General features: G+C 41.3%; 1 protein-coding gene and 1 non-coding gene across 2 annotated transcripts in view; both read right to left on the bottom strand.

Moving 5' to 3' along the window:
- QRFPR (pyroglutamylated RFamide peptide receptor) overlaps nt 1–21,274 on the bottom strand; it is a 55,445-nt gene extending 34,171 nt beyond the window's left edge. The window contains exon 1 of the mRNA XM_052642214.1: nt 20,935–21,274. Coding sequence (XP_052498174.1) covers nt 20,935–21,274 — 340 coding nt within the window. The remainder of the gene's footprint in view (nt 1–20,934) is intronic.
- Nucleotides 21,275–25,848: 4,574 nt separating this feature from the next.
- On the bottom strand, nt 25,849–25,920 carry TRNAC-ACA (transfer RNA cysteine (anticodon ACA)). The gene has a single exon. It is a non-coding gene; the product is annotated as a tRNA-Cys (tRNA).
- Between the last annotated feature and the right edge of the window lie 215 nt (nt 25,921–26,135).

Below are 26,135 nucleotides of genomic sequence, written 5' to 3'. Positions count from 1 at the left end.
AGTATTGTCACATGTAGCGATGGAACATAACCATGACGCTGCTGAGTTCTGATGGGTTTGGTTTGCTTGTGGGAAACTGTACTTGCTCTAACTTGCTCTCCTTTACAGTAGCAGTTTTGACCATGACCTACAATAGGAAATATCTTTACATTAGTCACACAGACGTGAAATTTCTTACTACATGTGTGTATACATATATGATTATACTTATACATACACAAACAACCGAAATTTTACTATGTAAATGCCCTTTGAAATTCTCTATTCTATGTCAGCTTTTTTCAAAAATTGCTAATCCTGATGCACAAATGACTAATTAACAAGTTTCAACTTCTAGTTTGAAATTCACTGCTCCAGAAGAGATGGGTCTGCTTCAGAATAAAGTTCAAACTCCTTCGTATAGCACTAGAAGGCTCTTCATGATTTTCTTTTCCTCTCCAGCTTCATCTCTCACCACTTTCTCTTTGCATGCTAAACTTCAAGAATACAGACTACTCACATTTTTCAGGAAAATTGCTCTTTCCTCAAAATCTTACACAACATAAATTGTATACTATTCACCCTTGTATTTGAGTTCAGTATAATGACTAGCATAAACTAGGGATTCAAAAAATATTAGGTGAATCAGTAAGTGAATGAATAAATGAACCAAGGAAAAATTATATAAAAATCTATTCAAATAATGTACTTTGACAATAACATTCCACAGATTTTACACTGCAAATGCAGGTTTAGGCTACAGAAAGGCGAAAAAGCACTCAATAACCTAGAGATTTACTAAGGAAAATTATAATTTCTGGAAACTAGAGTGAACAGTTTCATAAAAGCTTATTTACTTTGAGGAAATTGTCCCCCATTTAATTTGCTTCAGGTGGATTTTGGCCATCAACAAATCAGACAGACAAATAAAATTGACTGTGTATTAAGTTCCACACAACCTTGGTATAATGATGACTTGGAAAAATGAGCTGTAATAACATAAGTCCTGGTTACTATAGTAACTGCTTCTGTGGTATAATAGACAATCAAAGAGAAATATTTAGCCTGTCTATTTGCTAATGAAAAATGCTTAGTGGTGGCCTATTACCACCAGGGAAAATAATCTGTCCCAAAGTGAAACGCAGGAATGGTGCATTAGAGATCAATAGTGTATTTGAGACCTATGGGTCTCAAACTTCCTTGTGAATTTGGATCTTGTTAAAATGCACATTCTGATTCATTAGGTCTGGAACAGAATCTAGACTGCATTTCTAAGAAGATTTCAGGTGATACGATGCTACAGGCCTATTGCCTAGACTCTAAATAGAAAGTTCAGTTCAGTTCAGTCACTCAGTCATGTCCTACTCTTTGTGACCCCATGGACTGCAGCACACCAGGCCTCCGTGTCCATCACCAACTCCTGGAGTTTACCCAAACTCATGTTCACTGAGTTGGTGATGCCATCCAACCATCTCATCCTCTGTCATCCCCTTCTCCTGCCCTCAATCTTTCCCAGCATCAGGGTCTTTTCAAATGAGTCAGGTCGTCACATCAGGTGGCCAAAGTATTGGAGCTTCAGCTTCACCATGAGTCCTTCCAATGAATATTCAGGACTGATTTCCTTTAGGATGGACTGGCTGGATCTGCTTGCAGTCCAAGGGACTCTCAAGAGTCCTCCAACACCACAGTTCAAAAGCATCAATCCTTCGGCGCTCAGCTTTCCTTATGGTCCAACTCTCATATCCATATATGACCACTGGAAAAAGCATAGCCTTGACTAGACGGACCTTTGTTGGCAAAGTAATGTCTCTGCTTTTTAGTATGCTGTCAAGGTTGGTCATAACTTTTCTTCCAAGGAGAACAGTCTTAATTTCATGGCTGCAGTCAACATCTGCAGTGGTTTTGGAGCCCCCCAAAACAAAGTCTATCACTGTTTCCACTGTTTCCCCATTTATTTGCCATGAAGTGATGGGACCAGATGCCATGATCTTAGTTTTCTGAATGTTGAGCTTTAAGCCCAACAAGCAAGGAAAGCATTATTTAAGCCCAAATAACAAGAAATCACATAATTTTTATTTTACTATTTTTTGCAGACATCTATGTTTAATGTCTACATTTTAAAAGTGGCCAGTTTGAGAAACAAAATTACAACTACAAAAGCCTCGCATTGGCATACTGACCTGAAATACTAGCATTTCTAATGCAATAGTTTTTGTAAGACTATGGGATCATTGTGTATGAAGCCTTCATGAAAAGTACACAGTTTATTGAAGAAGTTCTCTTTTGATCCTAGGCAGCATTACTTCCCATTTCAAATATTTGTGTTACCAAGGTAACTGGGCCACAAGCAGGTCCTATGACCACTTGACCTAATGACTTGTGCTGGAGGAACTGTTTCAGCCAAAGAGCAGCCCTTCCTTCCTCCACAGAATTTCAAATTAAAAGAAACTAGTACTATTCTTCCCAGAATAAGATATCTTCCAGTTATCAGTGAAGCAGCCATTTTTCATTGACATCAGAAACTTCAGTTGTTGTCAATTCTCTACATTGTTACTACATAGAACTGAAACATCTTGAAAAGATACATAAAAGTCACATGGAACCCAAACAGCTCACTATATTATTTTGGCTCATATTCCTCTAACTTAACTTTTTTGTTGTTGTTGTTAGATTTCCTTCAAGTTTTTAATGGAAGATAATCAAATCCCAGTTTCATAGAGTCAGCCTCCCATGTGTCAGTAACATCTATAAGTCGAGAGTTTTTGACAATAATAGAAAAATGCAGGTGTAGTTTTCCCCCAGTTCCTTTCCTTGATTAAAGATTTTTTGTTTTGTTTTGTTTTTACTACATACATTTTTCCAAGGAGAGAAAAAATGGGGAACATATATAGAGACGCTTTAACTAAAGAGAAAATCTTTCTCTGGAATGTCTACTACAATAAAGACTATTTAAAGAGAAGTCTGTCAAGGATAAAAAGCAAATCCAATTTAGATAACTCACCAAGGTTTATACTTATCCCATGAAATTCCCATCATAATTATTGAAATAACTCTGCAAATTATCACAGAGAACAGTTCTTCCAAAGACTTGAGAGTTTCATAGACAAATTTAAAGGAAAGAAATTAGTCAATTAACCTCTTTGAAGTCCACACAAGCCTAGTGTACTCTTCAGCCTCCAGGAATTTCCCAAGGAAGGAGCCCAAACTACATCCTGCTTCATGTGTCAATCTTGCCACAGCACGGCACTACCCTTTCTCTCCAAGTCTGCCAAGGGAGATGCCCTGTGTGGGTCTCATGACCTTACCCCTTCTCCCACAGCCCTTTGCTGACTGGATATTGGGCCCAATGTCAAAGCATATTGCGCTCCAAATCAAAGCTTCTCTTTGGGCTAAGATGTAGTAAATTAAATAAAGATACAATGCCAAATGAAGACAGAAGATACACAGAAAAGACATAAGCAAGAGTGGAGACCACAGGATTTTGAGGAAATAGAAAACCTAAAGATGAGTAAATAGAATAGGATGAGTTTTCCTAGCTTTGTTCTCTCTTCAACACTTCACTCCTTACCTAAGGAAAATATTTGCTAGATATTTCCCTCTAGAGGCCATTTTATTAACCAGATTGTGTTAATAAATGGGTGGGGGGAGGGTAGATATTAGGATGGGGTATTTGTGTGAATAAGACTGAGATTTAAAGGGTAGAGAGAGGAAATGGGAGAAGGAAAGGGACAGAAGAAAAGGAAGAGGTGGAGAGAAAGAAGAAGAAAAAAGAACAGGAATAAGAGAACAGCGAAGAAAGGAGAAAAGAGAAAAGACTGACCAGGCTGGAGAAAGGAAAGGACCTAAAGAGCAAGAATGTCGACAGTATAGGTGGGATGTACTCAAGATAGATAACTGGGATATACTCAAGATAACTGGAGCGTACTCAGGATAACTGGAGCATACTCAAGATAGATAACTGGAGCATACTCAAGATAACTGGAGCATACTCAAGATAACTGGAGCATACTCAAGATAGATAACTGGAATATACTCAAGATAGATAACTGGAGCATACTCAAGATAACTGGAGCATACTCAAGATAGATAACTGGAGCATACTCAAGATAGATAACTGGAGCATACTCAAGATAGATAACTGGAGCATACTCAAGATAGATAACTGGAACATACTCAAGATAACTGGAACATACTCAAGATAACTGGAACATACTCAAGATAACTGGAGCATACTCAAGATAACTGGAACATACTCAAGATAACTGGAACATACTCAAGATAGATAACTGGAGCATACTCAAGATAGATAACTGGAGCATACTCAAGATAACTGGAGCATACTCAAGATAACTGGAATATACTCAAGATAACTGGAACATACTCAAGATAGATAACTGGAACATACTCAAGATAACTGGAATGTACTCAAGATAACTGGAACATACTCAAGATAGATAACTGGAGCATACTCAAGATAGATAACTGGAGCATACTCAAGATAGATAACTGGAGCATACTCAAGATAGATAACTGGAGCATACTCAAGATAACTGGAGCATACTCAAGATAACTGGAATATACTCAAGATAACTGGAACATACTCAAGATAGATAACTGGAACATACTCAAGATAACTGGAATGTACTCAAGATAACTGGAACATACTCAAGATAGATAACTGGAGCATACTCAAGATAGATAACTGGAGCATACTCAAGATAGATAACTGGAGCATACTCAAGATAGATAACTGGAGCATACTCAAGATAGATAACTGGAACATACTCAAGATAACTGGAATGTACTCAAGATAACTGGAACATACTCAAGATAGATAACTGGAGCATACTCAAGATAGATAACTGGAGCATACTCAAGATAGATAACTGGAGCATACTCAAGATAGATAACTGGAGCATACTCAAGATAGATAACTGGAACATACTCAAGATAGATAACTGGAACATACTCAAGATAGATAACTGGAACATACTCAAGATAACTGGAGCATACTCAAGATAACTGGAGTATACTCAAGATAACTGGAACATACTCAAGATACTCAAGATAACTGGAGCATACTGAAGATAACTGGAACATACTCAAGATAACTGGAATATACTCAAGATAACTGGAGCATACTCAAGATAACTGGAATATACTCAAGATAACTGGAGCATACTCAAGATAACTGGAACATACTCAAGATAACTGGAGTATACTCAAGATAACTGGAACATACTCAAGATACTCAAGATAACTGGAGCATACTCAAGATAACTGGAACATACTCAAGATAACTGGAATATACTCAAGATAACTGGAGCATACTCAAGATAACTGGAATATACTCAAGATAACTGGAGCATACTCAAGATAACTGGAATATACTCAAGATAACTGGAATATACCCAAGATAACTGGAACGTACTCAAGATAACTGGAATATACTCAAGATAACTGGAACGTACTCAAGATAACTGGAGCATACTCAAGATAGATAACTGGAGCATACTCAAGATAACTGGAGCATACTCAAGATAACTGGAATATACTCAAGATAGATAACTGGAATATACTCAAGATAACTGGAACATACTCAAGATAACTGGAGCATACTCAAGATAACTGGAACATACTCAAGATAGATAACTGGAACATACTCAAGATAACTGGAATGTACTCAAGGTAACTGGAACATACTCAAGATAACTGGAACATACTCAAGATAACTGGAACATACTCAAGATAACTGGAATATACTCAAGATAACTGGAACATACTCAAGATAACTGGAACGTACTCAAGATAACTGGAATATACTCAAGATAACTGGAATATACTCAAGATAACTGGGACATACTCAAGATAACTGGAGCATACTCAAGATAACTGGAGCATACTCAAGATACTCAAGATAACTGGAGCATACTCAAGATAACTGGAACATACTCAAGATACTCAAGATAACTGGAGCATACTCAAGATAACTGGAACATACTCAAGATAACTGGAACATACTCAAGATAACTGGAATATACTCAAGATAACTGGGACATACTCAAGATAACTGGAACATACTCAAGATAACTGGAACATACTCAAGATAACTGGAGCATACTCAAGATAACTGGAACATACTCAAGATAACTGGAACGTACTCAAGATAACTGGAATATACTCAAGATAACTGGAACATACTCAAGATAACTGGAACATACTCAAGATAACTGGAACATACTCAAGATAACTGGAACATACTCAAGATAACTGGAACGTACTCAAGATAACTGGAACGTACTCAAGGGAGCTTCTCTTGGGGAAGGATGGGGAGTGTAGCACAAAGGAGTTGAGGAGTCTAGAGGTCCAGGATTACCAAGGAGGAGGGCAAGAGTCAGTGGGAGGGCTTTGCATTAATACAACATGGCAACATTGTGTCTAAAGTACAGATGGCCTGAAAAGACACCTGAGACTTGCAGGTTGAGAAGAGTCTTATGGGACATGACAAATTGTGACAGAAAACACCTGAGTGGAAGAGAAGAAAGGGGTTTTAAGAAATAACCTTGTGAAAAGTGAGCTAAAACCTTAAAATATTTTGAAGTATGCAAGTAAAATTTTAAATTATTTTACATGAGTGTTGGATACTGGACTATGTTTCTTAGAATGTGATGCAGTATCTAGCCTGGGCTACCTAGAACACTAGGATTTATTCAGGCTACCAAGAGTAAAGCAGAAGGCAGAAGATATGAGACAGTAGAAAGACTTAATAAACCAAAGATTAAACACTGTGGTAGTAAAAAGTAATCAGATTTAAACAGCAGGCCTTTCAATTGCTGAAGGGAAGCAAAGTCACATTTGCGGCTAAGCTCTGGAGATTCATGACTTCTCATGGGGTGTTCCATACAGCTGCCTCTTTGGGTCCAACTTCAGTTTCCATGAGATCTACCTGTCACCATCCTTAAATTCAACACAGAAGCCCTTTTCCTTTATTGCTGAAAAACAGCCTCACCAAAACTCCAATTATTTGAGGTAAACTGAATCTTTGCTCATTGTGACCGAAAAACCAAAAGTCAATGCAATCTCATTCTTCTGCACATCACAAAAATAAATACAACTTATTCCTTAAAAGCCTCAAACATCAGTGCAATGATAGATAAGATTATATAAATTCATTAAAAATATGTATTGATAACCTCTTACATGATATCAAGAACCTTCTATTGCTGGGCAACAAACTAAGTGCTCGATAAACAAGACAGATGAAATCTTTGACCTTATGTAACTTACATTCTAGTGAAAGCATTAGTCACTCAGTAGTGTCTGATTCTTTGCGACCCCATGGACTGTAGCCTGCCAGGTTCCACTGTGCACAGAATTCTCTAGGAAAGAATACTGCAGTGGGTTGTCATGCCTTTCTCCAGGGGATCTTCTGGATCCAGGGATTGAATCCAGGTCTCCTGTGTTGTAGGTGGATTCCTCACTGTCTGAACCACCAGGGGAGCCCATTCTAGTGAAAGACACCAAATACACACACACACACACACACACACACACACACACACACACACACACGTATGTATGCTTGCTTGCTAAGTCACTTCAGTCATGTCTGACTCTTGCGACCCTATGGACTCTAGCCCATACCTGGCTCCTCTGTCCATGGAATTCTTTAGGCATAGTGGGTCGCCATGCCCTCCTCCAGGGGATCTTCCTGATGCAGGTATCAAACCTGTGTCTCTTATGTCTCTTGCATTGGCAGCTGGGTTCTTGACCACTAGCGCCACCTGGATATCTCATACAGAAGAAGTGAAGTTGCTCAGTCGTGTCTGACTCTTTGCGACCCCATGGACTGTAGCCTAGAAGGCTCCTCTGTCCATGGAATTTTCCAGGCAAGAGTACTGGAGTGGGTTGCCATTTCCTTCTCCAGGAGATCTTCCCGACCCAGGGATCGAACCGGGGTCTCCCGCATTGCAGGCAGACGCTTTACCGTCTAAGCAACCAGGGCTTATATATATATATATATATATATATATATATGCAAATAAATTGTGTCTTCAACGTCATAAAGTTTAGATATGTTATTTCTCCAACACTGAAAATCTAATCTGAATAATGTGCTGGCTGAATTTACCAGCTCTTTTAGCATCCTGCAGACCCAGTGTGAAGATCTACATTTTAAACCTAATGATTCTATTTATAGGTAATGAGAAATTTTCAACAGGATCTACATCTTACTCAAAGTGTTATTTTATTTCATTAAGTCTCACTTACTTTGCTTTAAGCACTAGATCAGTGCTAATTTCTAAGCCTCCATCACTGTTCTTGCAAAGAAAGTAAAACTGTTCTCTTAAAATGAATTTACTACTATTTCTTTCTCAGAGTCCACTTAAGACAATCCCTGCTTGGATCAGTTTCATATTGATACTAAGACTACAGTTTGATCCAATAAAATTCCTCCTCATAAAAAGAAGTCCTTTATTATCTGTGGATATTACAGGAAAGTTTTAAAAAGCCAAGCATGGGGTTTCATCTGTAGATTAACCTGACAATTCCTTCTGTATCTCAATTAGTATGGACTGTGTGTGTATTAGTAGTCCAATTATTAGTGGACTGGTGGGAAGAGCTACTGAGTGTCATTTTGCAGGAGTTTGAGCATGAGTTTTCATGAACATGAGTTTGAGCAAGCTCCAGGAGATGGTAAGGGACAGGGAAGCCTGGCATACTGCAGTCCATGGGGTCGCAAAGAGTGGGACATGACTGAGAAACTGAACAACAACTTCTCATCAAGGTTTCTCAGGAAGGTTCAGTTCAGTTCTGTCACTCAGTTGTGTCCGACTATTTGTGACCCCATGAATCCCAGCACGCCAGGCCTCCCTGTCTATCACCAACTCCCGGAGTTCACTCAGACTCACGTCCATTGAGTCCATGATGCCATCCAGCCATCTCATCCTCGGTCGTCCCCTTCTCCTCCTGCCCCCAATCCCTCCCAGCATCAGAGTCTTTTCCAATGGGTCAGCTCTTCACATGAGGTGGCCAAAGTACTGGAGTTCCAGCTTTAGCATCATTCCTTCCAAAGAAATCCCAGGGTTGATCTCCTTCACAATGGACTGGTTGGATCTCCTTGCAGTACAAGGGACTCTCAAGTCTTCTCCAACACCACACTTCAAAAGCATCAATTCTTCGGTGCTCAGCCTTCTTCACAGTCCAACTCTCACATCCATACATGACCACTGGAAAAATCATAGCCTTGACTAGACGGACCTTAGTTGGCAAAGTAATGTCTCTGCTTTTGAATATGCTATCTAGGTTGGTCACACTTTTCTTCCAAGGAGTAAGCATCTTTTAATTTCATGGCTGCAGGCACCATCTGCAGTGATTTTGGAGCCCAAAAAAATAAAGTCTGACACTGTTTCCCCATCTATTTCCCATGAAGTGATGGGACCAGATGCCATGATCTTCGTTTTCTGAATGTTGAGCTTTGAGCCAACTTTTTCACTCTCGTCTTTCACTTTAATCATGAGGCTTTTGAGTTCCTCTTCACTTTCTGCCATAAGGGTGGTGTCATCTGCATATCTGAAGTTATTGATATTTCTCCCGGCAATCTTGATTCCAGCTTCTGTTTCTTCCAGTCCAGCGTTTCTCATGATGTACTCTGCATATAAGTTAAATAAAAGATGATGGCAATTGTTTCATTTCAGGAAATGTGTCCTCCAGGTCCCAAAACAGTATCTGACGTCTAGGGGGTCAAACTGTGTAGGCCAATACCATAGGCAAGTGGTGCAGAAGCAGATGATGAAGAATAACGCATTGTAGAAACTGTGCCTCTTCCCGTAGAGCCACCACGTTAAAACCTCAACACTGAAGCAGATACCTTCAGATCCTGGAACCATCAATTCCTACCTATATGAGTTTGGGCAATTTGTTTAATGTGATGATGACTAATTGTAAAAAAATAAAAATAAAAATAAAAAGCTACAGATTTCTTCCATGACTCTCTGCAACTCCCTGCACCCACCCTTAGCAATGTGACTATGCCACTTTCCTCATCAAGTCGAGAGATCTCTATTTCTCCATTCTTTGAATCTAGGCTGGTGCTGTGACTTGCTTTATCATAGAAGTGACATCTGCACAACTTCCAGTCCTGGTCTCAAGGAATCTTCAAGCTTCTGCTCTCACTCTCCTAAAACGTGATGCTTCTGCACAAGGAATCCTGGGTTATCCTACTGGATAAGGCAACTGCATGGCCAGAGATGACCTGTCTCTACTGAGGCCATCTAAACAGTGAGCCTCCATTAGGCTACTAGAGGACTGGAGTCTTATGAGTGACCCCAGTCACTCATAAGTGTGCTCAGTCTCTCAGTCATATCTGACACTATGACCCCATGGACTGTAGCCCACCAGGCTCCTCTGTCCATGGGATTTCCCAGGCCAGAATAATGGAGTGGGTTGCCATTTCCTACTCCAGGGGATCTTCCCCACCCAGGGATCAAACCCATCTCTTGCATTTCCTGCATTGGCAGGAGGATTATTTACCACTAGCGCTACCTGAAAAGCCCAGGTGAGACTAGCAAAAAATTGCCCAGCGAGCTAGGCTAAAAATACCAACCCACTGAATCATGAGCAAATAAACAGAGTGTTTGTTAATCCACCAGTGTGAGTAGTTATGCAGAACAGATAAATGATACATAGCACCATCTCTTTGTCCCTTCATTTTTTCCCATGTAAAATGGGGATAATAATAGACTTGCACATGAAGTGAAGTGAAGTCACTCAGTCGTGTCCGACTCTTTGCGACCCCATGAACTGTAGCCTATCAGGCTCCTCCATCCATGAGATTTTCCAGGCAAGAGTGCTGGACTGGATTGCCATTTCCTTCTCCAAGGGATCTTCCCAACCCAGGAATCGAACCCGGGTCTCCCGCATTGCAGGCAGACGCTTTACCGCTGAGCCACCAGGGAAGCCAAAGCTCTATATTAAGAGTTTGGTATTCATTTCAGTAATATTCTCTCTTCTCTACAGAGCCGATGAGATTCTAGCATCCAGAATTGCCTGTGTTAAGTTGCTTCACTCGTGTCCAACTCTGCGACCCTAGGGACTGTAGCCTGCCACGCTTCTCTGTCCATGGGATGCTCTAGGCAAGAATACTGGAGTGGGTTGCCATGCCCTCCTTCAGGGGATTTTCCTGACCCAGGAATTAAACCTGCATCTCTTATATCTCCTGCATTGGCAGGTGGGTTCTTTACCACTAGTGTTACCTGGGAAGCCCCAGAATTGCCCAGATCCCAGCAAATCTCACATGCCAGCAAGAGAGAGTAAAGGACAGCAGTCATGAAACTGATGTCAATGCTTCACCACAACCAAGACTCTGGTCACGTTCCTGCCAAGTTGAGGTGCCTGATGTGCCTTTTCATGCCATCGGCTGGGCAGCAGGGATGTTAACAAGGTACCAGCAGCACAGATTCATAATCAAGGGAGGTTCAGTTGGGGTGGGATGGGGAGGGTGGCACAGAGTTGAGGGACCTTAAGACTCTGCATTATAAGAGGGGGCATGATTCAGTGGGACAGCTTGGCACTGACACGGGCATGGCAACATTGTGCCTGCAGCCTGGAGTGGCTTGGAAAGAGGCAGGAGCCTTGCAAGGAATTGCAAAATTCTGTACCAGCCCCAACACATTTTTTACCACTTAATTCTCCTCTAGGGATATATTAAATATAATTGCTTCTGAGACAAAAGAAATCAAGCACTCTTTTATTTTCTGAATACAAATGATTAGTTTGAATTTTTATAATAGTCTTCATGTGGAAGTGAATATCTTCAAGATTTTAATAACAAAAATATCAATGGGCCAGGTTATTTGTAGTTGTTTTGTATATATACATTATCATATGTATCTGAGATATTAGTAACATGCTACATACAGTGTTTTAATTCTATCATCCTTATTGATTATAAAACCATTCTACACACAAATGCACCAAACATTTTAAAGAATGTATTGAAGACACTGGCTTATATCAATATATAAAATTCATGTGTACACTCTATTTTGACTTCTGTATACACCATAATGTCTGTGTGGTGTGGCGCTCAGTTGCTCAGTCATGTCTGACCCTTTGTGACCCTATGGACTGTAGCCTGCCAGGTTCCTCTGTCTGTGGAATTTTCCAGGCAAGAGTACTGGAGAGGGTGGCCACTTCCTTCTCCAGGTGATCTTCCTGATCCAGGGATTGAAACCGTGTCTCTTGTGCCTCCTGCACTGGCAGGTGGACTCCTTACCACTGTGCCACCTGGGACACCCACACTACAGTGTGCTGTTGCCGCTGCTAAGTTGCTTCAGTCCTGTCCGACTCTTTGTGACCCCATGAATCGCAGCACGCCAGGCCTCCCTGTCCATCACCAACTCCAGGAGTTCACTCAGACTCACGTCCATCGAGTCAGTGATGCCATCCAGCCATCTCATCCTCTGTCATCCCCTTCTCCTCCTGCCACCAATCCCTCCCAGCATCAGAGTCTTTTCCAGTGGGTCAACTCTTCACATGAGGTGGCCAAAGTACTGGAGTTTCAGCTTTAGAATCATTCCTTCCAAAGAACACCCAGGGCTGATCTCCTTCAGAATGGACTGGTTGGATCTCCTTGCAGTCCAAGGGACTCTCAAGAGTCTTCTCCAACACCACAGTTCAAAAGCATCAATACTTCGGTGCTCAGGTTTCTTCACAGTCCAACTCTCACATCCATACATGACCACTGGAAAAACCATAGCTACTTGTAAACAAGAATCCTAATAAACCAACCACTTGTCAAAGAACATGCTGAGCTATGTTCCAGAAAAGCAAACTATAAGAAATTCTTTTTTTTTAAATTTTTATTTTTACTTTATTTTACTTTACAATACTGTATTGGTTTTGCCATACATTGACATGAATCCACCACGGGTGTACATGCGTTCCCAAACATGAACCCCCCTCCCACTTCCCTCCCCATAACATCTCTCTGGGTCATCCCCGTGCACCAGCCCCAAGCATGCTGTATCCTGCATCGGACATAGACTGGCGATTCGATTCTAAGATTCTATGTGAACAATAAAGTTTTTCAAACTTTCCGATTGTTAAATCCTTTCCTTATTTTAACTGTAAAATATTTTTGTCTTAAGTAGAGAGAATATTTTATACAAATCCCATTGCTGTTACTGCCAATCTAACCATCTGAGAAAATTTAGTGATTTTCTGACCCCTGGCATCTTTCCTTCTCAAAGTGTGTGCATAACTGATTCCAAGAAAGATCACCCAGAGGCCAGCCCCCTGGCACAATTTTTATCTTATTTCCAAACTGCTGTTGCTGTTGGGCCTCCCTTTGATTTATTTCTTTTATACTTTAATGAGACTATTCTTCATCAATAACTTTCATCATCCCTCTGAAAAGATTTTTTAAAGGCCCATAATACTGCTGATTTTACATCAATTTCACCATATTTAAATTTCCCCTGGGACTCTGAAGTTTCTGAGCTGTTCTAGAACAAATTATTATAATAAGCACAAGTGATATTTTCTAACCACTAATCAATCAATTAAAAAAACAATAATATAGACCTGAAGAAGTTCAATCTAATCTCTCTGTTCTGAATTGGCCCAAAGAATTAAGATCTTATCATCAAATAAAATTTTCACAACTTTTTTTAATAACCCACTTCACAATTCATCAGCTCATAATCTCTAAAAATTCACCTAAATTTGTCATGCTGTGTTCAGTGAGGGCTCTTTCTTTTTCTCCCTTCCTCCCTCCGGTCCTCCTTTCAGTAAAACTGTTCTTTTTCATATGAAATCTTATGCAAAACCCTATCTATTAAAAAGAAAGAAGGGAGTTGTTCTGATGAAGCTTGAGAGCTTTACCTCATCTGTCACAAGTCACCCCACCAGCCACTATGGCTTGGATGTGCTAGTTTAGTATTAGAGTTCTATTCTCCAGATGAGAGAAAACTTCTTCTAACCTTTGCATAGCTTAGATCCCAACTTTTTTCTTAAATCATTTTTAACTTCTTTTCAAATCCATTGGGAAAGACTCCAAAAAAAGTTAAGGGCATCAGTATAGATGAAATTGGCTGTGTACAATAAAAGAATTGCCTCAGAGTTCCATGTTGGACTCAATTTTATGCAACCTGCTTCTGTATTTTCCGAACATTCTGACTCCAACTACTATTTTAAAAAATATAATAGCTACAATATATTACACTGGTACGTGTGACTGGTATCATGCTATTTAAGCACTTTACATACATTCTTTCTTTTAACCTTTACAACAGTCCAAGTGTTGGTGCATTTATCCTACATCAGTGGTTCTCAACCTTGGTTATAAATTACAATATTTTCTATCAGGAAACTTGAGAATCGGATACCCTGGGTTCACACTGATACTCAGGGATCAATTAAATCAGAATCTCTAGCGGAAAAGCATCAGGCATCGTTTTCAAAACTTCCCAGGTGATTCGTGTGTTTTTCCAAGACTGAGAGCCACTGCTCTAAGAGGAATTCTGATGTTTTACATTTTATCACCTAAGCTGGAAGTCCTCAAGTGTAGACAAGGATATACGCTTCCCTCACTGATGCAGCCATCACCTAGGATATTTTTGGAATTCCTTTTTTTAGAAGAGCTTTTACTCAAATTTCTAACAACCATTAGAAAATTCTTTTCATTGCCCTAAGCAGGATTGCAGGGAGAGCCACGGAGCTCTCTGTACACCCAGGGAGACTATCCTTGCCCCTGGCTGTGACTACAAGCACAGCAGGATTAAAGTGGGCACAGAGCCCTGCCAACAAGGGACCACTCCACCCTCTCCCCAAACACGCCCCATCTCACCTTATTAATGTTGAGAGCCATAAAGAAGCCTAGAATTAGAACTGACTTTCTACCTCCAATAAAGACCAAAGATCTTGCCTGCCTCAACTAAGGCATGGTGAAGCCAAAGAAATAGACAAAATAACCGCTTGGGCCTCAAGTTCACATGTACCTCAGTCACTGTGAAGCCCATTCTCTTTGACCATCCCTCGCTCTTGGTCCCAATCCAGGTTCATCCCAACTTGACTCAAGCCCCTGCCGCCCAACACTTGCACTGTGCTTTCTCCACTATGCGCTCTGGAACCCTGACATCAACAAAATTCTCTGCATTCTCCATCTTTTCTTTGAATGCTTCCTTCCCCTTCTCGCTCTAACTGAAACCTGGCTATTCCACCAGGGCACAGCTTTCTCAACACCTACAATATCCTAATAAACAGAGCAGATACCTAGGAAATGCTGAATACAAGAATGACTCATAGTACTATTAATAATAACTTAGACCCTGGGCAGAGGGACAAAGTAGGGTGAGAGAATGTCGGAGGCTGATAAGATATTCACATGTCAGTCCAGTTCAGTTCAGTTGCTCACTCGTGTCTGACTCTTTGCGACCCCATGAATGGCAGGCTTTCCTGTCCATCACCAACTCCCAGAGTTCACCCAAACTAACGTCCATTGAGTCGGTGATGCCATCCAGCCATCTCATCCTCTATCGTCCCCTTCTCCTCCTGCCCCTCATCCCTCCCAGCATCAGAGTCTTTTCCAATGAGTCAACTCTTCACATGAGGTGGACAAAGTACTGGAGGTTCAGCTTCAGCATCAGTCCTTCCAGTGAACACTCAGGACTGATCTCCTTTAGAATGGACTGGTTGGATCTGCTTGCAGTCCAAGGGACTGTCAAGAGTCTTGTCCAGCACCACAGTTCAAATGCATTAATTCTTTGGCGCTTAGCTTTCTTCACAGTCCAACTCTCACATCCATACATGACCACAGGAAAAACCATAGCCTTGACTAAGCAGACCTCTGTTGGCAAAGGAATGTCTCTGCTTTTTAATATGCTATCTAGGTTGGTCATAAATTTCATTCCAAGGAGTAAGCGTCTTTTAATTTCATGGCTGCAATCAACATCTGCAGTGATTTTGGAGCCCCCCAAAATAAAGTCTGCCACTGTTTCCACTGTTTCCCCATCTATTTGCCATGAAGTGATGGGACCAGATGCCATGATCTTCGTTTTCTGAATGTTGAGCTTTAAGCCAACTTTTTCACTCTCCTCTTTCACTTTCATCAAGAGGCTTTTTAGTTCCTCTTCACTTTCTGCCATAAGGGTGGTGTCATCTGCATATCTGAAGTTATTGATATTTCTCCCAGCAATCTTGATTCCAGCTTGTGCTTCTTCCAGCCCAGCATTTCTCATGATGTACTCTGCATGTAAGTTAAATAAGCAGGGTGACAATATACAGCCTTGACGTACTCCTTTTCCTACTTGGAACCAGTCTGTTATTCCATGTCCAGTTCTAACTGTTGCTTCCTGACCTGCATATAGGTTTCTCAAGAGGTAGGTCAGATGGTCTGGTATTCCCATCTCTTTCAGAATTTTCCACAGTTTATTGTGATCTACACAGTCAAAGGCTTTGGCATAGTCAATAAAGCAGAAATAGATGACTTGACTTCCCTGGTGGCTCAGATGGTGAAGCATCTGCCTACAATGCGGGAGACCCGGGTTCAATCCCTGGGTCGGGAAGATCTCCTGGTGAAGGGAGTATCAACCCACTCCAGTATTTTTGCCCACCCTCCCCAAGAAAGGGGCTCAAAGAATATTCATGTGTAAATGCCTTCAAATTGAATGAGGAACTGTGGCCTAAGATAATGATTAGATATTGATTTCAGAATCATCAGGAAAGTAAGGAAGAGTCCTGGCTGTAGCCTCAGTGCAGAAATGAATGAGGAGAGAAAAAAAGACTGCATACTAGGCTTCAGTGGATATGCACGCAAAAAAATAAGGGTAAGTGAGAATCATTCAAAGGGAAAGCATAAAGAAAGAGACAGAGACATAAAGGCAACAGAGATAGAAAGAAAAGGGAAGTTCATGGGAAAGTTAGAGAAGAGAGCAAAGTGTCCCAGAGCATTACTCAGAAGCCCAATTTATTACACTGATTTTAGCTGGACAAAAAGTTGAACAGGCTCAGTCAGTGAATGTGGAGACACATGTAGATATTGTAAAGAAAGATAAAAGGAAGGGGAGGAAAGAGGCAAAATGAAGAAGAGTAGGCTACAGATAAGGACAGGTAAATTCCCTGGCCCCAAGAACACAGTGGGCAAGCTCACTGCTGGAGTCTGACCAAATAAATCAGAGTAGATCAGAGACAGAACTTTCAAGGCCCTACTGTTAATTGCTATGGTAATAACACAACCCCATCCTTGTATTAGTGATCAAAGAAAAGTTAGGAGCAAATGTTATTTATTATTTTGGGGGGAAGAGAATCCTCATTCCATGCGGGAAGCAGTTCTGGGGAGTAGCCTGGGAACAAGTCAATCGACAGGTCAAAGACAGTCGATATCAGGATGGTAAGACACAGGATATAAACAGGATTGTACATCAGCTTGCCACAATGCTGGGCAACACCTAGATGCTGAGGATCAGTTGTATCTCCTAAATAAACTAAATGTTTATGGCTACACTTTGTCTTACTGTCATGGATGTGCCATCACTGGGCAAAAGGAAACTCAATCCCTCTGCTCGGGGGTATGCTGGAAAACAAGTGTCTGGGTTTTTTTAAAGGACAAATACATAGCTAACAATTTCCATGATTCAAATACTCCTGCCACGACCAGTGTCAAGGCAACAACATCATGTCCTGCAGCAGGGAGCGGAGTAGAGATGCACACAGAGGCTCTAAGTCAGTACTCCAGAGCGTCAGATGCAACCAGTCTGGACGGGGGCGGGCCCGGCTCAGCTTTCACACTCCCTCAGGAGATTCTCTGTGCAGCCAGGTCTGAGAACCATTACCTAAAGCGGTATCTCTCAAACTTTCATGTGTGCGTGAATCACTTGAGGATCTTATCAAAGCATAGGCTTTAACTCAGAAGTTGCTCTTGGTCCCGAGCAAGGGAGAGAGTAGACTACAGGAAGAAACACAAGTCATTCCCAACTCTTCTGTTCTCAGAAATGTCTGAGAGGCTTTGTAGAGAAGTCACAAACTGGAGGCCCGTGTTGTTGTTGCTCAGTACCTCGGTCATGTCCAACTTTTTGCAATCCCGTGGACTTCATCATACCAGGCTTCACTGTCCTTCACTATCGTCCGGAGTTTGTTCAAACTCACGTCCACTGAGTCAATGACGCCATCCAACCATCTCATCCTCTATCACTCCCTTCTCCTCCTGCTCTCAACCTTGCCCAGCATCAGGATCTTTTCCAATGAGTCGGCTCTTCACATCAGGTGATATGTGGCCAAACCCACAGAGAGGTTTGCTTTCACCTAACTACATTTTATTTTTCAAATCTGAATTAATGCCAACAGCATAAAATCTGTATTTCCGGATTCTCTGAAATGCCTTCCTTAAATAATATTCTTGGACTACATCACTTCCTTTCTTTTCTCCACAATTTGAAGCCCTGTTCCTAAAATGCATTCCATCCTTCTGTTTTTTTTTTTCTGGAAACAGTTTGAATTACCCTTCAAGATTTTTGCCTTGATGAAACCTTCCTGACTTTTCCATGCTGCAGGCCTAAATAAATTCTCTCTTACCATACCTACCTTTTGCCCAGCTTAGGTTATTTCCTATTCTCTGAGGCCCATAGAGCCACATGTGGGCTTTATTCATTTTTGTATTCTCATAGTAAAATGCTTTGCCAACAAATGAGATCCTCAATAGCTTTATAAAGTAAAAAACTGTGAACTGATTTTAACTGTTAGATTACATTCCCTTTAACTCTCTTTTTGTAATTCATCACGGGAGTTTTGCCATTTTTATCCTATCCTGTGAAGTACAAGTTAATCCTCCTTGTACTACTATCTCCAGTTGGCCTACAAGCTTTTTTTTTCTTCAATTTTGGTGTTGCTTATTCAATTTATAAGAACATTTATTCTATAAATCTGGTTCCAGATGGACATAGATCATCTTTAAACACTTCTTCATAGAATTAATTCCTTACATATTCATGGAATGGCAAATTTTTTCAAAGCACTTTTTATAATACATTTTACCCTCACACTAACTCTGAAATATATGTAAGCAATGTAGTATACTCTTTCAGCATTTGAAGTTAAAGTGAAATGTTCACCATGAACTAGGAAAACAGAAAGTTCAAAAAAATCTGCAATGCCCACCTAAATCCTCAGGAGGGAAGGTCCATTAGGTACTCTTCCCTAGGCATCATTCTCCAATGATAGGGGCTAAAGATTTGCCCCATTCCACTTTCAAGCTTCTAGAATCCCTAATACTCAATTGAACTGAGGTCCAGACATGTTGCATTAACCTGCATTAATGCCAAAGTAGTAATCCAAGTCTTCTGATTCCCAGTGTAAGAACCCACTTTGCTTAATTACAGAAACTTTATAAATGCTGCTATCATCATCCAGCAATACAAACATGCTTCACAAATCTGTCTTCACAAACATTTAGAAATGAAAACTCCTGTGCCTTTTTCTCAAAAACAAAACAAAACAAAACAAAAAAAAAAAAAACAAAAAAACACCAAAAAAACAGCTAGATGTGACGGTTAAAAGTTTTTCCATTAATGCTGTGGAATTAGTTACAATGGGCAACTTTAAAATACCCAAGTATAATGATTTAAATCAGAGTGCATAAGAAAGTCAGTAATCCAGAAATCAATTTATGACACTGCGTTATGTGTCACTTTTAAGCCAATGCTGTGTACTCTAATGTTGGATGCATTTGGAGAAATACATACATCATAGATGAGATGGGAAACAAAGATTTTAGCATCCTGATCCACTAACAATAAATACAGTACAAAAAATGAAAAACAAAAAACAATACCAGAGACTTAAATGGAAGATCTCAAGTTGGTAACAGTAGGATGAAGTAAACACCCGCCATAAGAATAAAAGGGATTAGCTCAGGAATGGGTGGAAACAGCAGAGCTTCTCCCTGTTCTCCCTATATTTCCAACCATTTTTTAGAATTTTGATGTGGTCACAAGAGTACAGCCAACCATGAAAATACAGGTACAACTAATGCTTCCTCCTCAGGGCACTCCATAAGCATTGGTGAAAATACAACCCACTACTATTTAGGATTACGAAACACATGCTCTAGCTATGTGTCTTTGGAAAGACTGGATCATTTGAGGGGAGTTCAGTGTCTATTTTTCCCCACATACTACTCTCAACGATGGTTCCAAATGGTTCTCTTCCATTTCTGCTCTCCTAAGGAAGAGAAATTAATCTCTTCTCTTTCAGGGGGACTATGTTTTCTGTATTCCTTCTCCAAGTATGACTCTGTCTATGTTTTTTTTTTTTTTTAAGAGGACTAGATTTTTTTTTTTTTTCTTGCTAATGCATTAGGTTTGTTTTGAAGTTTTAAGTCCGTAAATATACTGGCACTACAAATACCTGTATAGGCAAACTGGGGAGTGAGGCTGGACATTAGAGGAATGAGATGTTGGGGCTTTTATTATTTGAAAGTATCTCACTTTTATTAAAAAAAAATAGGGAAAAGTTCTGATAATTATGGAAAGTGTGTGTTTGTTGCTCAGTCCTGTCCGACTCTTTGAGACCCCATGGCTCCTCTGTCCATGGAATTCTCCAGGCAAGAATATTGAAGTGGGTTGCCATTCCCTTCTCCAGGGGCTCTTACTCACCCAGGGAACTATGGAAAAGGAAGCTGAAATAACTGATGTGACTTCCCACCCCACTGCCCTGAGCCTCTTCTAAGTGCTTCCTAACTTGAGTTTCTAAGCAACAGGAAGAAAAACGGTGGAACGGAAACAAAAGCAGCCAAAACTTATCTCCAAGTGAGAGAAGGTAAGAAAGTTCCGAGAAAGGGCGCTGGATTCATTTGGAAGAGGGAGGAAAAAAGAAAGTCAAAAGCACAGAGTGTGTGTTGTGGTGGGGGATTCCCTGGAAGGCTGGGGATTAGGGGAGAAGGAAAGGGAGAGAACTCACCGCCCAGCCAGTTGTCGGAGATGTTCTGGAGCATAGTGACCGGGATGCAGAAGAAGGCGATGAGCAGGTCGCTGAGCGCCAGGGAGCAGATGAAGATGTTGGTGACAGTGCGCATGGCCTTGCTGCGGGTCACCACGTAGACCACCAACGCGTTGCCAAAGAGTGCCAGGGCGAAGATGAGCACACCGGTGAGCACGAAGGCCAGCTTGGCGCGCCCGGGCAGCTCTGGGGTGTAGACGAGCGGCCTCAGCCCGTAGAGCGAGATGAACTGCTGCCGCGTCAGGTTGTGGTCCCGCAGCAGCCGGGAGAACTGCTCCGGAGTGATGTTGAGCGATTGCATGCTGCACGCGCCCCTAGCGCCATCCACCTCCGGGGCACGGACTCCCGCGCAGCGGGGCGCGGGCTCCTGGAGGACCGGCCCGGCGGCCGCCTCCCGCCCCTGGAGGCCTCGGCAGCCTCTGCTCTGCGCTCCGGCGCGCGGGAGGGCTCCCGCCAGCAGCGCGAGAGGTTCGGGGGAGGGAACACAGTGCAGGGCTTTAACTCATAATCGAGAGCCAAAGCGAGGGAGATTATCCCATTGACCAAAAATGTTCCTAGTTCAAAGTTCTGCTCTTCTCTGAGGCCAGGCGCTGTGGCCGTCCGGAATGCCGGAGCGGCAGTCCCCACGCCTTTCACTCCCCGGCCACGCGGTGAGGACGCTGCACCGGCTCCGGAGGGGCGGAGGGCGGGGCGGGAGCTCGGCTGCGCGCCGCTCACTCCCAGCTTCAGCTCGGGGACCCCGCCTCCGCACCCTCCAGGCGGGAGTGGGAAACTCCTCCCTGTCTGGTGCCCCAGGTCCTGCGTCTGGGTAAAACTGAGTACTGTGGTTTTCCACAGTCTCACCGTTTCTCCTCTTATAATAGGGCTACAGCCAGCCAAGGCAAAATGAGATTTATTTTTAATTATTCTCCTGTGTTAAAAAATAATTACAAGCTCCTAGGAAATCACACAGATAGTACAGAGAGGTCTCCTGTATCCTGCATCTGGTTTCTCCAATTGATTATATCTTGTTTAACTATCAGATCAGTTCAGTTCAGTCAAGTTCAGTCGCTCAGTCGTGTCCGCCTCTTTGCCACCCCATGAATCGCAGCACGCCAGGCCTCCCTGTCCATCACCAACTCCCGGAGTTCACTCAGACTCACGACCATCAAGTCAGTGATGCCATCCAGCCATCTCATCCTCGGTCATCCCCTTCTCCTCCTGCCCCCAATCCCTCCCAGCATCAGAGTCTTTTCCAATGAGTCAACTCTTCGTATGAGGTGGCCAAAGTACTGGAGTTTCAGCCTTAGCATCATTCCTTCCAAAGAACAACCAGGGCTGATCTCCTTCAGAATGGACTGGTTGGATCTCCTTGCAGTCCCAGGGACTCTCAAGAGTCTTCTCCAACACCACAGTTCAAAAGCATCAATTCTTCGGCACTCAGCCTTCTTCACAGTCCAACTCTCACATCCATACATGACTACTGGAAAAATCATAGCCTTGACTAGACGGACTTTGGTTGGCAAGGTAATGTCTCTGCTTTTGAATATGCTATCTACGTTGGTCATAATTTTTCTTCCTATAGTAGAATATAAAACCAGGAATCTGATATGTGTGTGATATATTGTGTGTGTAGGTCTGTGTCATTTTATAGCAAGTGTAGATGCCTGTAACCACCACCAAAACCAAGATAGAAAACTCTTCTCTCACCACAAAGATTTCCATAAAGCTATCCCTTTACAGTCACACCCAGTACTCCCCCTATCTCTGACCCCTGCTGATCACTAATCATTCTCCGGCTCTGTATTTTGGCAGGTTGTATAAACAATCACACAGTATATGATCTTTTGATATCAATTTTTTTTGCCCACTCAGCATAATGCTCTTAAAATTCATCAAAGTTGTTAGGTGTATCAGTAGTTGCATTTTTACTGCTGAGCATATATCACCGTTTAACCAGTCACCCATAATAAGATATTTTGGTTGTTTCCAGTTTGGGGCTATTATAAACACAGCTACTCTGAAGAGCCAGGTACAGATTTTTGTGTGTATGTTTTCATTTCTTTGAGAAATGACAAAAAGTTTGCTTGTCCATTCTGGGCTTTCCTGGTGGCTCAAATGGTTAAGAATTTGCATGCAATGCAGGAGACCCAGGTTCAATCCCTGGGTCAGGAAAATCGCCTGAAAGAGGGAATGGCAACCCACTCCAGTATTTTGGCCTGGAGAATTCCATGGACAGAGGAGCCTGGCAGGCTACAGTCCATGGGGTTGCAAAGAGTCATACACAACTGAGTGACTAACACTTCTCTTCACTTTGCTTGTCCAGTCTATGGTTTGTATATTTAGGTTTTTAAGAAATTGCCAAGGAGTACATCAAGGCTGTATATTGTCACCCTGCTTATTTAACTTATGTACAGAATACATCATATGAAATATCTGGCTGGATGAATCACAAGCTGGAATCAAGATTGCCGGGAGAAATATCAATAACCTCAGATATGCAAATGACACCACCTGTATGGCAAAAAACGAAGAAGAACTAAAGAGCCTCTTGATGAAAGTGAAAGAGGAGAGTGAAAAAGTTGGCTTAAAACTAAACAACATTCAGAAAACTAAGATCATGGCATCCGGTCCCATCACTCCACGGTAAGTAGATGGGGAAACAGTGGAAACAGTGGAAACAGTGGCTGACTTTATTTTCTTGGGCTCCATTATCACTGTGGATAGTGCCTGCAGCCATGAAATTAAGATGCTTGCTCCTTGGCAGAAAAGTTAAGAACAACCTAGACAGCATATTAAAAAGCAGAGGCATTACCTTGCCAAAGGTCCTCTAGTCAAAGTTATGTTTTTTCCAGTAGTCATGTACAGATGTGAAAGCTGGGCAATAAAAAAGGCTGAGCCCCAAGGAATTGATGCCTTCAAACTGTGGTGCTGGAGAAGACTCTTGAGACTCCCTTGGACAGCAAGGAGATCAAACCAGTCAATCCTAAAGGAAATCAGTCCTGAATACTCATTGGAAGGACTGATGCTAAAGTTGAAGCTCCAATACGTCTGCCACCTGATGCAAACAACTGACTCATTGGAAAAAACTTTGATGCTAGGAAAGATTGAAGGCAGGAAAAGAAGGGGATGACAGAGGATAAGATGGTTGGATGGCATCACTGACTTGATGGACATGAGTTTGACCAAGCTCCTGGAGTTGGTGATGGACAGGAAAGCCTGGTGTGCTGCAAAGTCCAGGCCTTCCCATGCTGGTTGCAAAGTCGGACACAACTAAGTGACTGAGCAACAACAAGAAATTGTCAAACTACTTTTTGGAATAGTTGTACATTTTAACTTTCCAACATCTACATATTAGAATTTCCGTTTCTCCACATCCTTGGTGCTGTCTCATTACTTTTATTTTAGCTGTTTTAATAAGTGTTCAGTGATATCTCATTGAGTCTTACTTTGCATTCTTCTAATAGCAAATTATATTGAATATCTTCTCATGTGTTTATTTGCCATCCCAGTATCTTCTTCAGTGAAACATTTTTTAAAATATATTTACCCATTTTCTAATTGAACTGTTTGGCTTGTTTGCTGTTGAGTTTAGAAGGTACACTTTGGATAAAGTGAAAGTAAAGTGAAGTTGCTCAGTTGTGTCCAACTCTTTGCAACCCCATGGACTGTAGCCCACCACACTCCTCCATCCATGGAATTTTCTAAGCAAGAGTACTAGAGTGCTAGATGCTAATTCTTTGTCAAATAAGTGGCTTGTAATCTTTCCTTCTGTTTATACTCTGTTGTTTATCCCCTTTACAGAGTCTCTCATGGATCAAAATTTTCATTTTTAAATTTTTTATTGGAGTACAGTTGCTTTACAATGGTCTGTTAGTTTCTGCTGTACAATGAAGTGAATTGGCTCTATGTGTACATATATACCTTCCTTCTCAAAGGTTTCAATTTTGATCAGGTCCCATTTATCCTTTTTTAATTTTATTAGTTATACTTTTGACGTCCAGTCTGAGAACTCTTCACCAGATTCCCTGTCCCTAGGCTTTCCTCCTGTGTCCTTTTCTAAGAGTGCTGTGGTTTTACATCTGACATTTTGAGCTCTCTATTCTGTTCCACTGACTGAAGTGTCTCTTTGTCCTCTAATCCCTGACAGTTGTGAATACTGCAGCTATGTAAGTCTTGAAACCAAGTAGAGTGATTTCTGCCACTTTCTTTTTCTTTAAAAAAAGAATTTTAGATATTCTAGGGCCTGTGCCTATTTGTATAAATATTATAATATATTTGTGTGTCTCTGCAAAATGTCTTTCTAGGATTTTGATAGGAATTGAGATCTCTACTATGAATAAATCTGTGAACAGAGTAGGTCTCATTGTATATTTAGGTCTTCTTTGATTTCTTTCATCAGCATTTTGCAGTTTTCAGCATATAAGGCCTGCATAATATTTTGTTAGATTTGCACTTAAGCTATTTTTTAAGCATCTGTGCATGATATTGTAGTTCTAATTTTCAGTTCCATGTGTTCATTACTAGTACATGGAAATGCAATTATTTCATATGTTGATCTTGAAACCTATGATGCTGCTGAATTTACTTGTTAGTTTTAGGCGGTTTGTTGTTGTTGATCTCTTGAGATTTTCTACATTGACAATCATGTCATTTGAAAAGAGAGAGTCATACAAAGTGAAGTCAGTTAGGAAGAGAAGAAAAAATATAGTGTATTAATGCATACACTATAGGTGTAAATAGAGGTGGAATCTAGAAAAATGGTATTTGTGAAGTTGCTCAGTCATGTCCAACTCTTTGTGACCGCATAGGGTGTAGCCTACCAGGTTCCACCACCCATGGGATTTTCCAGGCAAGAATACGGGAGTGGGTTGCCATTTCCTTCTCCAGGAGATCTTCCCTCCCCAGGGATTGAACCCGGGTCTCCTGCATTGTAGGCAGACGCTTTACCATCTGAGCCACCAGGGAAGGCTTAAGAAAAATGGTATAGATGATGTATTCACAAAGCAAAAATAGAGACACAGATGTAGAGCATTAGTCACAATAGGCAAAAAAGTGGAAACAACCCAAGTGTCTATCAATGGATAAATATATAAACAAAATGTGGTATTATATGTGAGTGTATATATACACACACACACATATATATGTGTGTGTGTGTATATATATATAATGGGATATTA

Source organism: Budorcas taxicolor, chromosome 6, assembly GCF_023091745.1.
Source record: "Budorcas taxicolor isolate Tak-1 chromosome 6, Takin1.1, whole genome shotgun sequence".
Lineage (NCBI taxonomy): Eukaryota > Metazoa > Chordata > Mammalia > Artiodactyla > Bovidae > Budorcas > Budorcas taxicolor.
Note: the sequence above shows the minus strand (reverse complement) of the source record. Positions and strands in the feature narration are given on the sequence as shown.